Source organism: Bombina bombina, chromosome 7, assembly GCF_027579735.1.
Source record: "Bombina bombina isolate aBomBom1 chromosome 7, aBomBom1.pri, whole genome shotgun sequence".
NCBI lineage: Eukaryota > Metazoa > Chordata > Amphibia > Anura > Bombinatoridae > Bombina > Bombina bombina.
In genome coordinates, this window is record NC_069505.1 from 285,823,659 (window position 1) to 285,838,091 (window position 14,433).

Sequence of the window (14,433 nt, forward strand, 5' to 3'; positions counted from 1 at the left end):
ACAGGAATTCTGGCTTCCCCACATTCAGAACACAGTCTATCTGGTAGTTCAGACATGTTAAACAGGCATAAACTTGATAATAAAGTACAAAAAACGTTTTAAAATAAAACCGTTACTGTCACTTTAAATTTTAAACTGAACACACTTTATTACTGCAATTGCGAAAAAACATGAAGGAATTGTACAAAATTCACCAAATTTTCACCACAGTGTCTTAAAGCCTTAAAAGTATTGCACACCAAATTTGGAAGCTTTAACCCTTAAAATAACGGAACCGGAGCCGTTTTAACACTTTAACCCCTTTACAGTCCCTGGTATCTGCTTTGCTGAGACCCAACCAAACCCAAAGGGGAATACGATACCAAATGACGCCTTCAGAAAGTCTTTTCTAAGTATCAGAGCTCCTCTCACATGCGACTGCATGCCATGCCTCTCAAAAACAAGTGCGCCACATCGGCGCAAAAATGAGGCTCTGCTTATGCTTTGGGAAAGCCCCAGAGAAATAAGGTGTCTAATACAGTGCCTACCGATATTTATAATATCAATATACCCAGATAAAATGATTCCTCAAAGCTAAATATGTTTTAAAACTGAATCGATTTAGCCCAGAAAAGTCTACAATCTTAATAAGCCCTTGTGAAGCCCTTATTTACCATCGTAATAAACATGGCTTACCGGATCCCATAGGGAAAAATGACAGCTTCCAGCATTACATCGTCTTGTTAGAATGTGTCATACCTCAAGCAGCAAGAGACTGCACACTGTTCCCCCAACTGAAGTTAATTGCTCTCAACAGTCCTGTGTGGAACAGCCATGGATTTTAGTTACGGTGCTAAAATCATTTTCCTCATACAAACAGAAATCTTCATCTCTTTTCTGTTTCTGAGTAAATAGTACATACCAGCACTATTTTAAAATAACAAACTCTTGATTGAATAATAAAAACTACAGTTAAACACTAAAAAACTCTAAGCCATCTCCGTGGAGATGTTGCCTGTACAACGGCAAAGAGAATGACTGGGGTAGGCGGAGCCTAGGAGGGATCATGTGACCAGCTTTGCTGGGCTCTTTGCCATTTCCTGTTGGGGAAGAGAATATCCCACAAGTAAGGATGACGCCGTGGACCGGACACACCTATGTTGGAGAAAAAGACCTAAAAATGTTTTAATAGAAGGCGCAAAGTCAGACAAAGCCTTAACCTAGAATCAGAAAAATATTCTTATACATTTTCTAAGAATATCTTGTACATAAAATGTAAAAAGAAAAGCAATACATAAAGCATAAATACTAATGGATTCTGCATGTAAAAGTTTATCATGATAACTTATTACAAACCATAGCTAAAGATAAAGATTCATAACATTTAAAATAAATGAACTTAGCTTTGGTAGGACTTCTTAGTCAACAGGAATCCCTCAGTATGTTCTGATCCAGGAATAATTTATGGAAAATCTTGCAATATGTAATAGAAAAAAAACAACATATAAAGCAAAATTATCAAATTCCTTAAATGACAGTTTCAGGAATGGGGAAAAATGCAAAACAAACAAGCCTCTAGCAACCAGAAGCAACAAAAAAGTGAGACTTAAATAATGTGAAAAAAAGTGGCGCCAAGTATGGCGCCCACATTTTTTGCCGCCAAGTATGACGCCCACATTTTTTGGTGCCAAGTATGATGCCCACACTTTTTGGCGCAAAAAAACGTCTAACACACATGCGTCAAAAATGACGCAACCACGTGTAAACTTCCGGCGTCAACTATGGCGCCGGAAATGACAACATTTTGCGCCAAAAAAGTTCGCGCCAAGAATGACGCAATAAATTGAAGCATTTTCTGCCCCCGCGAGCCTAACAGCCCGCAAGGAAAAAAGTCAATTAGAAAATTTCTTTAAGGTAAGAAAAAATATTTTATTCATATGCATTTTCCCAAATAATGAAACTGACAGTCTGAAAGAAGGAATACTGATTATCCTGAATCATGGCAAATATAAGTTTAAAGACATATATTTAGAACTTTACGTATAAAGTGCCCAACCATAGTTTAGAGTGTCACAAAAAATAAGACTTACTTACCTCAGGACACTCATCTACATATAGCAGATAGCCAAACCAGTACTGAAACGAGAATCAGTAGAGGTAATGGTATATAAGAGTATATCGTCGATCTGAAAAGGGAGGTAAGAGATGAATCTCTACGACCGATAACAGAGAACCTATGAAATAGATCCCGTAGAAGGAGACCATTGAATTCAAATAGGCAATACTCTCTTCACATCCCTCTGACATTCACTGCACTCTGAGAGGAAAACCGGGCTCCAGCCTGCTGCGAAGCACATATCAACGTAGAATCTAGCACAAACTTACTTCACCACCTCCACGGGAGGCAAAGTTTGTAAAACTGAATTGTGGGTGTGGTGAGGGGTGTATTTATAGGCATTTTAAGGTTTGGGAAACTTTGCCCCTCCTGGTAGGAATGTATATCCCATACGTCACTAGCTCATGGACTCTTGCCAATTACATGAAAGAAAACGTCAGTACACACCGGCACCGCATAGTATCTATCCAGCCTACACAATTTCTCTGGAATTGCAACTGTGTTACAGTCATTCAGAGCAGCTAATACCTCCCCAAGCAATACACAGAGGTTCTCAAGCTTAAATTTAAAATTAGAAATCTCTGAATCAGGTTTCCCCGAGTCAGAGATGTCACCCACAGACTGAAGCTCTCCGTCCTCATGTTCTGCATACTGTGACGCAGTATCAGACATGGCTCTAACAGCATTTGTGCGCTCTGTATCTCTCCTAACCCCAGAGCTATCGCGCTTGCCTCTTAATTCAGGCAATCTAGATAATACCTCTGACAGGGTATTATTCATGATTGCAGCCATGTCCTGCAAGGAAATCGCTATGGGCATCCCTGATGTAATTGGCGCCATATTAGCGTGCGTCCCCTGAGCGGGAGGCGAAGGGTCTGACACGTGGGGAGAGTTAGTCGGCATAACTTCCCCCTCGACAGAACCCTCTGGTGATAATTCTTTTATAGATAAAGACTGATCTTTACTGTTTAAGGTGAAATCAATACATTTAGTACACATTCTCCTATGGGGCTCCACCATGGCTTTCAAACATAATGAACAAGTAGGTTCCTCTGTGTCAGACATGTTTAAACAGACTAGCAATGAGACTAGCAAGCTTGGAAAACACTTTAAAACAAGTTTACAAGCAATATAAAAAACGTTACTGCTCCTTTAAGAAACACAAATTTTCCCAAATTTTGAAATAACAGTGAAAAAATGCAGTTACACTAACGAAATTTTTACAGTGTATGTAATAAGTTAGCAGAGCATTGCACCCACTTGCAAATGGATGATTAACCCCTTAATACCAAAAACGGAATAACAAATGACAAAAACGTTTTTTAAACAGTCACAACTGCCACAGCTCTGTGTCTTTTTACCTCCCTCAATACGACTTTTGAAGCCTTTTGAGCCCTTCAGAGAAGTCCTGGATCATGCAGGAAGAAGCTGGATGTCTATGTCTGTAATTTTTGCTGTGCAAAAAAAAAAAACCAAAATAGGCCCCTCCCACTCATTACAACAGTGGGAAGCCTCAGGGAACTGTTTCTAGGCAAAATTCAAGCCAGCCATGTGGAAAAAACTAGGCCCCAATAAGTTTTATCACCAAACATATGTAAAAAACGATTAAACATGCCAGCAAACGTTTTAAAATACACTTTTATAAGAGTATGTATCTCTATTAATAAGCCTGATACCAGTCGCTATCACTGCATTTAAGGCTTTACTTACATTACTTCGGTATCAGCAGCATTTTCTAGCAAATTCCATCCCTAGAAAAATATTTTAACTGCACATACCTTATTACAGGAAAACCTGCACGCTATTCCCCCTCTGAAGTTACCTCACTCCTCAGAATATGTGAGAACAGCAAAGGATCTTAGTTACTTCTGCTAAGATCATAGAAAACGCAGGCAGATTCTTCTTCTAAATACTGCCTGAGATAAACAGTACACTCCGGCACCATTTAAAAATAACAAACTTTTGATTGCAGAAATAAACTAAGTATAAAACACCACAGTCCTCTTACGACCTCCATCTTAGTTGAGAGTTGCAAGAGAATGACTGGATATGGCAGTGAGGGGAGGAGATATATAGCAGCTCTGCTGTGGGTGATCCTCTTGCAACTTCCTGTTGGGAAGGAGAATATCCCACAAGTAATGGATGATCCGTGGGCTGGATACACTTAACAAGAGAAAACATGTTTTGAGAATAGGGAAAGTTAGGTTACAACAAAGCAGAACCCTTTATTTGGAAACTCAACCTTTACACTTATTTTGTGATCGAGACAAAATATAATAATAACAAATTATGCTTACCTGATAATTTCCTTTTCTTCTGATGGAAAGAGTCCACAGCTGCATTCATGACTTTTGGGGATTAAGAACCTAACCACCAGGAGGAGGGAAAGACAACCCAGCCAAAGACTTAAATACTCCTCCCAATCTCCTCATCCCCCAGTCATTCTGCAGAGGAACAAGGAAGAGTAGAAGAAATATCAGGGTGAAAGGTGCCAGAAGAATATAAGGATGCCCCACAGAAAGTTACAAGTGGGGAGCTGTGGACTCTTTCCATCAGAAGAAAAGGAAATTATCAGGTAAGCATAATTTATGTTTTTCTTCTTAAATGGAAAGAGTCCACAGCTGCATTCATTACTTTTGGGAAAACAATACCCAAGCTATAGAGGACACAGAATGCCAAGACGGGAGGGTACATAGGCGGCCCATACTGAGGGCACCAAGCCTGAACCTCTACCCGAGAAAATTTTAAAAAGAAAAATCCCCAATGACACTGACTCGCAGTTAGTCCAGAAGCTGAACTAGAGACTGCAAACTGACTCGGCTGAGCCAGCAGTCCTCCAGGACACACCATCGCCCAATAAACAGTCCTCCACCCACAGCTCCACAAATGAAGGAGACAGCCGAAAACCCCCAAGGGAACAAGGCAAGGGAGAACCAAGGAAACCAAAAGGTCCCCTAATACAAAAAAGAACACCTCCACGAGTGAGTCCAGCTCACAGAGGCCCAAAGGGGCCCAAGCAGGGAAAGGAGGCCACGCATATACCAAGCGAAACCCGGGATAAGACCGGGCACAGAGAAAGAACAGACGCCTCTTCAACATCCTGCAAGTACGGATTGCAACTGAAAAGGCAAAGTCTCCCAGTGTTAAGAATAGCAAGGCATTTGACCATGAAAAAGTGTGTAATGCACCCAGGAGAGAACCCCAAGTTTGAAAATCCATAACAGGACGACACAGGGGATACTTAAGATGAAGAAAAAGCAGTCAAGCAAGAAACAGACCGCAAAAGCAATCCCCAGACTGAGGGAACGCTCCAGGCAACCTAAGTCACCAGACCTGCACACAAGTCCCTAAAAAGGGGAACACAAACATCAATCGAGCCCCCCCCCCCCCGAGAAGGAGAGTATACCCTCCGAACTCGAAGGAAGAGTAAACTCTCTTCTGAAATCAATGGAGCCAGTTGAAAGGAAAATCTATACCCTAGCAGACTAAGCTAACAGGATAGACTCAACAAAGCTCACACATCCAGAGGAGACTGCGCAAACGCAGTTCCTTAGACCGCTCGGTCATCCGGACCTGCAGACCCACACTCAGCTGGACCAACCCAGCCTCCGGGATCCAAGAGAGGGAAACAAAAGAATCCCAAAACAGGTACAGTAACGAGCGTAAGGACAGCACAGCTATCCCCACAGAGCACAAGTACAACCCGACTCTGAAACAGACAACAAGGCCATAGACCTAAGGATCTATCAAATAAAGGCCCAACAAGTCTGCTTGGAGCCAGCAAGACCCCCAGGGGAACCAATCCCATCTTTCTGCCTCCCGTCGAGGAGAAGCCCCAATCTCCATAGGGAGGAGAATATTCCCTAAAGGGATGATGCCGGAAGAGCAACAACTGTCCTCAAGGCCTGACTAATGGGAAGAGAAATTCCCAACACAGATGTCCTAGAAAAAGATACCCCTACAAGTAGCTTGCCAAGAAGAGGCATAGCTAACCAATTCGCCTGCAGAGCAGGGAATCAATGGGAACTCTGGCAAGCTAACCAGGGGAATGCAACCCTAAGGCGAACCAGAAATTGGACATCCAACCACCCTTAAGACTCAAGCCACAAGGCTGGCCACCAGAGGACAAGGATCACTCTGTGGCAAAGAGTAAAAAATACTCAGAAATCCTGGCCAACCATGACCAGGTTAGGTAGATGGAGTAAGGACATAGCCTCAGTTCCCACTACCGTGGAACCCCCTCCCCCCCCGATCAGCCCTAAGATACAAGATTCCAAAACCACCCAGACTGGGTTGGTAAAAAGGCCAAGCGAAGCTTCAGCAACCGGAAGTCTCAGGGAGAAAAAAAGGTCCGGGTACCCAATAGTTCAGGCAAACTTTACCCTAGGACTAAACACCCCAACTGGCCAAAATAAAAAGCCAGACACAAGGGTATGGATGCATATCCAGAAAATACAGAGAGCGAGAGAACTCGAAAGCCCTGACCAAAAAGACACAGGCCTCACCGCAGGACAAGCCAAACGGAGCCCTATCTCACAAAACTGGGAAAGATCTCAAATCAGGAGATTACTTCATCCCCACATGTCTAATGAGGTGCACTATTCAAATTATCAGACTGAAAATCCCTGTATCTGTTAACGATAGGGTCATTCAATAACTGAAAAACATGCCTGAGCAACACGCGAAGGCGCGCAATCCTGTAACAGAAGGCACAACACTCAGGGACAGATAGCCCCGTGGGGAACTGTAGAGGCTCTCCCCAAGGCGGAAGGCCCTGGACAATAGGGCACGAGCACATTCTCAAATAAACGTCAGGACTCTGCAGACGAACAATCGCCAACATTATGTGGAAGCGAAAACGTGCTGCAACCTCCGGGGGAAACACACCACCCCGCATGGAGGAACCATAAACTGGGTTACCCGCATGTGCAGAAGTACGATTTGGTAGGGAACTCGCCTCTCGGAGCACAGGACACCCAGAGGCGGATGGCTCAGCAGTCCCTTGATTCCTTGAGCCCAAGGAAACAGGCGCTCAGAAATGGCATACAGAACAAAACTGGTTGAAAGGCGTCAACGAGGCCAGTCCTCTGTAACTGAATCTGAAATTAACACAAGTCTCAGCATCAGAATCCTCCATAACTGGATAGAGCAGGGCTCGACAAACCCAGGAGCCAGGGAGCCACTGGCTCCTAGAATTTTACGCCTTGCTCCTAACTTTTTGGGTTATTCTCCATATATCTATATACAACTACCACTGTCTGTCTCCTAAAAATGTGTCTGGCTCCTAAATATTCTTACTGGCTCCTAATTTTTAAACAGATTTGTCGAGCATTTGATATAGAGGATATTTAAAATATGGACTAAAGTAGTAAAGAATAAAACGGCACCTGACACCCCCAATGGCTGGGGCACTCACCACCTCCTATGACCAGACCCCTGCAGACCATCGCCACGTGGTCGGGAATGCGAAACGGAACGTAGCCACGCCCGAACACAAGGTGAACCGTACAGTCCAAAACAAGCACACCCAACCAAAAGGCTGCATCACTTCCAAAAGCCTCAAAGTTCCAACCACATCGCAAATAAGCAGGTTGAATCACATAACAAACATGATTATAAACCCCCCTGTTCAATAACCCCCCTCAGGAGATATTAACCCTCGATTCCAAGACACTAAGAGAGACTCACTGAGACCCTTATGTATAAGTTAAACCCGTAAGGTGGTAGCCTCTCGGGAAACATTCACATTACAGTACATTGCTAATAAAGTAAAATGAAACAATCTTACCGGAATCTACGCTGTGGAACAGGAACACGGCCCTTCAAGTATGACAGATAGTAGCATCGCCTCCGCCATGGACTTGAGAGAAGAAAGCAGGCAGCGAAAAGAAGTTAGACAACGCTGATTGCTTGAGGAGCTGTTAATATAAGTCGGGATGGTTTCGCAGAAAGAATCTCCCTGCATTTCCAGACTCTAACTTTCATCCAAGCCCTCACTGAGAGACTTACAGGACTACTTAAAACTCCTGTCCCATGCCGAAGAGTAATACCCTCCATAAGAGACAAAAACATTTTTTAAAACTCTGACACTTCTCTGCCATCCTCCTAGGATGAAAGGCAAAGAATGACTGGGGGATGAGGGGAGTGGGAGGAGTATTTAAGCATTTGGCTGGGTTGTCTTTGCCTCCACCTGGTGGCCAGGTTCTTATTTCCCAAAAGTAATGAATGCAGCTGTGGACTCTTTCCATTTAAGAAGAAAATGTACTTTAATTACTTTACCTCGCTATTAACCCTTTCTTTTAAAGTTTCCAAATTGAACAGCTCTAAATCCCCCGACACATTTCATTCTATGGATGTATCTATATCTACGGCTGCTTTGGTAGAATGCAGACCTGAAGCAAATAAGCAGCTGTGAAATACAATGTCTGTGTTTATAAAGCTAAACATTAATAAGTGTGTGGGGGGGGGGGGGTCAGACTACTCCAGACAGCATGGCTATGTAACTAATTTTGCTTATTTTGCAAAAATTATTTTAAAATACTTGCCAGAATTAAAAAAAAACTAAAAAAAAAAAAAACTATGCAAACTATTTTTACCTAATTATCCCTTTTAGGATATGAACAGATTTCAACATGTTTTATGGCACTTTATTAAAACAACATTTCTTTGCTTTGAATAAATTATATTTAGCATTTTCTTATGTTACTGTCACTTTAAAAAAAAAAAATGATAAAATATATATTCATACACCAACACACAGGAATCAGTAGTATGAATGGTATGATTTTGTAGATATTTTAAAGTTAAGGTTTATTCAATTTCATTTTTCTGGACCTATTTAAATAGGCACATCACTCGGCTGATTTAACGGTTTGTTGCACAAATTGTTATTCAATTCATTTATATTAATTTGTGCTTTAGATAGCCGAAGTAACTTTTATAAATAATATCTATTCCTCCCTCATCCACTATCACTAAGGCCAGTCTTACCTTGAGCTTGGATGGTGGGATGGCATGATGAGTTCCTTTCCAAAGGGTTCTTAACAGCAACGCAAAACTGACAGCTAAACGCCCGGCTGTTCCAAGAGGGTTAGTGCAATTTATTTCAGATTCAAAAGAGCGATCTATAGAGGGAGAAAACAGATAAACAAGTCGTAAAGGTAATAAAATTAAAAAAAAATATCACTACTATTTATATACAAGTTTCAATCTTAAACTCTAGAGAAAAAATAAATAAACTATTCCCTCATTTACAAATTTCAAACATTTTATAAGCAAAACAAAACCCTACTCACCCTGAAAAAAGTCCCTCAGCTCCCGTGTGTTAGACAGCGATTGAATGACGCTGTTCATGAAACAGGTGTTTCCTAGATTAATTAGACCAGTAAAACCTGGCATACAAACTCGCTTTTCTTCCTCTTCGTGTGCGTTCTCACAACTAACTGTACTATGGGTCATCGGAGGCACCATGCATGTCGGCTTGGGCTGAAAAGAAAACATAAGTTCTTCAGACGAGCATCTATGCTTCATTTACATGAGCAAGTCAGCAAACAGGAGCTTTAAGTTGATGCTTTTATTATACTTATAGAAATATAAAAACTACAGACACAAAATATTTTCTTATTGTAAAAAAAAAAAAACTGCTTAATTATTCTTAGTTAATAAACAAACTGTATGATTACCGGATAAATTAATTTATTTCATGGTGGTGAGAGTCCAAAAGACATTATTTCTGGTTACTAGGAGGAGGCAAAGATTCCCAAAAATCTAAGAGCACTTAATCCTTCCCCCTCCTCTGGTATTTGATTCTGACATAAAGCCAAACATTGAGGAGTAAAAATGTAGGAAAGGACAAAAGTAGGGACAATAAGGCAAGAAAAAATTAAGCAAAAAATGAAAAACGGGCAGGTCTAGTTGACTCTAACCACCATAAAATAAATTAATGCATCAGGTAAGCATAAATGTTGTTTTCTTTCATAAGGTGGTGGGAGTCTACGAGGCAATAGTCCTGTGAACTAATACCAAGCAGCGGAGTCCATGAGTAATAAAGCAGGCACCTAATTACCAGACACTGCTGCCTGAAGGACTTTCCTACCAAACACATCAAAGTGGTAGAATTTAGAGAACGTATATAATATACAGTATAATTTTAATTCTCTTACAAATATCTAAATTAAGTAAGGGACCATCATATTAATTATTTGCATAAGGACAAGGAGATGGGCTATAATCTCCTGATTGATGATATTCGAAAAAACACTTTAGACAATAAAATTAAAAACAAAACAAATTATGCTTACCTGATAATTTAATTTCCATTGAGGGGAGGAGAGTCCACGGCTTCATTCATTACTATTGGGAATTAAGAACCTGGCCACCAGGAGACGGCAAAGACACCCCAGCCAAAGGCTTAAATACCTCCCCCACTTCCCTCATCCCCCAGTCATTCTGCCGAGGGAACCAGTAACAGTAGGAGAAATATCAGGTTAAAAAAGGTGCCAGAAGATGAATAAATTTAAGGCCGCCCAACGGAGATAAGGTGCGGGAGCTGTGGACTCTCCTCCCCTCGATGGAAATGAAATTATCAGGTAAGCATAATTTATGTTTTCCATCTAAAGGGAGGAGAGTCCACTGTTTCATTCATTACTGTTGGGAACATATAGCCAAGCTCTAGAGGACACTGAATGAAACCAGGAGGGTAAAAGGCGGACCCTAATCTGAGGGCACCACAGCCTGCAAAACCTCTCTCCCAAAAACAGCTTCCGCAGAAGCAAAAACATCAAATTTGTAAAACTTTGTAAAAAAGTGTGTAAGGAGGACCAGGTAGCCGCCTAACAAATTTGCTCCATAGAGGCCTCATTCTTGAAGGCCCAAGACGAAGCCACAGCTCTAGTTGAATGAGCCGTGATCCTCTGAGGAGGCTTATGCCCTGCTGTCTCATAAGCCAAGCAAATCAAGCTCCTCAACCAAAATGACAAAGAAGTAGCAGAAGCCGTTTGCCCCTTGCGCTTCCCAGAATGCACCACAAAAAGAGATGTAGACTGTCTGAAATCCTTTGTAGCCTGAAGATAGAACTTCAAGGCACGAACCACATCCAGGTTAAGAAGTAACCTCTCCTTTGAAGAAGAAGGGTTAGGACACAAAGGAGGAACAACAATTTCCTGATTGATGTTATGGTTAGACACCACCGTTGAGAGAAACCCCAAACCAGTGCAAAGTACAGCCTTATCCGCATGAAAAACCAGATAAGGAGGATCACATTGCAAGGCAGCTAGTTCAGATGGCTATTGCATCGGCACACAGACTAACAGGAAGAAAACCTTCCAGGACAGAATCTTAATGTTTATGGAATGCATAGGTTCAAATGGAACCCTCTGCAAAACCTTAAGGACTAAGTTTAAGATCCAAGGTGGAGCCGACTTTCTAAAGACAAACCTGATTCTAAAAAGAGCATGAAAAAAGGATTGAATGTCAGGGAGCTCAACGAGTCTCCTATGCAACAAATGATAATGCCGAAATCTGTCCCATAAAGGGACTAGCGGCAAGACCCTTCTCCAAACCAAACTGACTGGCTTCCTTGCCTGAATTAGAGTATCAATCACACTTTTCAGAAAAGCCTCTCTTGGCTAAGACTAGGTTTTCAATCTCCACGCAGTAAGTCTCAGAGAATCTAGATTTCAATGTTGAAAGGGGCCCTGTGACAGCAGGGTAACCTCCACGGCGGAGAGGATGACATCCCCACTAGATCCGCAAACGACGTCCTCCGCGGCCACGAAGGAGCAATCAGAATGGCCAGGGCTCGCTCCTGTTTAACGAGTGCCACTACGCAAAGAAGTCGTCGTAACGGTGAAAAAATGTAAGCTAGGTTGAATCCCCAAGGAACCACAAAGGCATCTATCAGCTCTGCCTGGGGACCCCTGGACCTCGACCCATTTCGAGGTAGCTTGCAATTGAGTCTGGATGCCATGAGATCTATCTCCTGCGCTCCCCATCTGTAACAAATCTCCGCAAACACTTTGGGGTGAAGAGACCATTCCCCCGGATGGAAGGATTGTCTGCTGAGAAAGTCCGCTTCCCAGTTGTCCACACCTGGAATGTAAATCGCTGAGAGCGAGCAGTTGTGGGACTCCCCCCACTACAGAATATGAGACACCTCTCATCGCGAGGAAGCTCTTCGTACCCCCCTGATGGTTGATGTAAGCCACTGAGGTAATGTGGTCGGTCTGGAATCTGATAAAACTGACCGACCCCAGAGAAGGCCAAGCCTTCAGAGCATTGTAAATTGCTTGTAGTTCTAGGATGTTGATCAGAAGGAGAGACTCCTCCCTGGACCACTTCCCTTGTGCCATCCTGGCACCCCAAACAGCTCCCCATCCTGTCAGACTGGCGTCCGTTGTCACAATCTCCCAGGACGGTCGCAAGAAGGATGCCCCCATGGACAGTTGCTCCGCACGAATCCACCAAGAGAGGTCGTTCCGAGTCCGAGCATCCATGGATATCAGCTGTGATAGATCTGAATGATCGCCGTTACACTGTCTCAACATGCACAATTGAAGAGGTCTGAGATGGAACCAGGCGAATGGGATAACATCTATGCTTGACACCATGAGACCTATCACCTCCATACATTGAGCAAACAACGGGCTTGTGGAGGACTGAAGGGCAAGACAGGTGGATGCAAGCTTGCTGCGCCGCTGATGTGTGAGAAATATCTTCATGGACATAGAGTTCATTATCGTGCCCAGGAACTCCACACTGTTGCTGGGAACCAGGGAACTTTTTCCTGCATTGATCTTCCAACCGTGAGATTGGAGCAGAAGAAGAAGAGCCCTCGAATGATCCTCTGCGAGGCCGAGCGACCACGCCTGAACTAGGATGTCATCCAGGTAAGGCATCACCGCAATGCCCCTGGATCTGGCCACTGCAAGCAGTGCCCCCAGAACCTTTGTGAAGACTCTCGGAATCGTCTCCAGACCAAAAGGAATGGCCACAAACTGGAAGTTTTGGTCCAGAAAGCAAATCTTAGGAACCTGAAGTGGTCCCTGTGAATTGGCACATGAAAGTAAGCGTCCTTCAAGTCTACAGTTGTCACGAACTGTTCCTCTTGAACTAGGGGCAGAATAGATTGTTTCTATTTTGAACGATGGAACACTCAGAAACTTGTTTAAAACACTTTAGGTCCAGAATCGTGCGGAACGTGCTCACTTTCTTTGGAACCACAAAAAGGTTGGATTACCCCCCTAGACCCCTTTCTGCAAGGGGTACTAGTATGATAACCCCGAGAGAGGAGAGATCTCTCACACACTCTAGAAAGGCCTCTCTCATCTCTGGTCTTGAAGACAGGTTTGACAGAAGGAATCTGCCCTCAGGCGGATGGACTCTGAACCCAATCCTGTAACCCTGGGAGACCACTTCGAGAACCCAAGGGTCCTGAAAGTCCTGCAACCATGCATCTGAGAACAGAGATAGTCTGCCCCCTACGTGATCCGGAGACCGGTCGGGGCCCCCCCTCCTTCATGCAGATTTCGTCTCGGCGGACTTCTTGCTCTGCTTAGACTTGTTCCAAGTTTGAGCCGGCTTCCAAGATCCCTTGGACTAGTCCTCTTTTGCGGCAGGTTGTTGGCGCTGGGCCTTGTCCGCACGAAAGGGACGAAAATTAGATCCTTTAGGCTTAGCCTTCTTATCCTACGGTAGGAAAGCTCCCTTGCCTTCAGTAACCGTGGATATGATCAAATCCAATCCTGGACCGAACAGGATCTTTCCTTGAAAAAACAAGGACAACAGCCTCGCCTTAGAGGTCATGTCCACAGACCAAGATTTTAGCCACAGAGCCCTGCGCGCAAAAACAGAAAAACTTGACACCTTAGCATTCAAGCGAATAATTTGCATATTGGCATCACAGATAAAAGAATTGTTGATCTTCGGCGCCTTAATCTTCTCCTGTATCTCGTCGATGGATGTCTCCCCCTCGACCATTTCACACAGGGATTCACACCAATATGTTGCAGCTCCAGCGACCGCCGCTGCTGGCTAAAAAACAAATCCTGTGTGCTGAAACATCTTTCTCAACATGTTTTCCAGCTTTTTATCCATGGGCTCTTTAAACTACGAACTATCCTCGAGAGGAATATTCGTCCGCTTCGCGAGTGTAGAGATAGCCCCATCCACCTTAGGGATGGCACCCACAGCTCAAGCCGAGAGTCCGGAATGGGGAACAGTTTTTTAAAAGAAGGAGAAGGGGAAAAGGAAGAACCTAATCGCTCCCATTCGTTCTTAATAATATTAGCCATCTTAACGGGAACCGGGAAAGACTGAGGTACTACCCTGTCCAGCTTAGA

General features: G+C 43.3%; 1 protein-coding gene across 6 annotated transcripts in view; it reads right to left on the reverse strand.

The window, feature by feature from the left end:
• Positions 1–14,433, reverse strand: part of USP19 (ubiquitin specific peptidase 19) — a 287,727-nt gene that overhangs the window by 199,927 nt on the left and 73,367 nt on the right. For all 6 annotated transcript variants that reach the window (XM_053720813.1, XM_053720815.1, XM_053720812.1 and 3 more), the window contains 2 exons: positions 9,391–9,580; positions 9,086–9,219 (listed from right to left, as the gene is read on the reverse strand). In XM_053720813.1, coding sequence (XP_053576788.1) covers positions 9,086–9,219; positions 9,391–9,580 — 324 coding nt within the window. The remainder of the gene's footprint in view (positions 1–9,085; positions 9,220–9,390; positions 9,581–14,433) is intronic.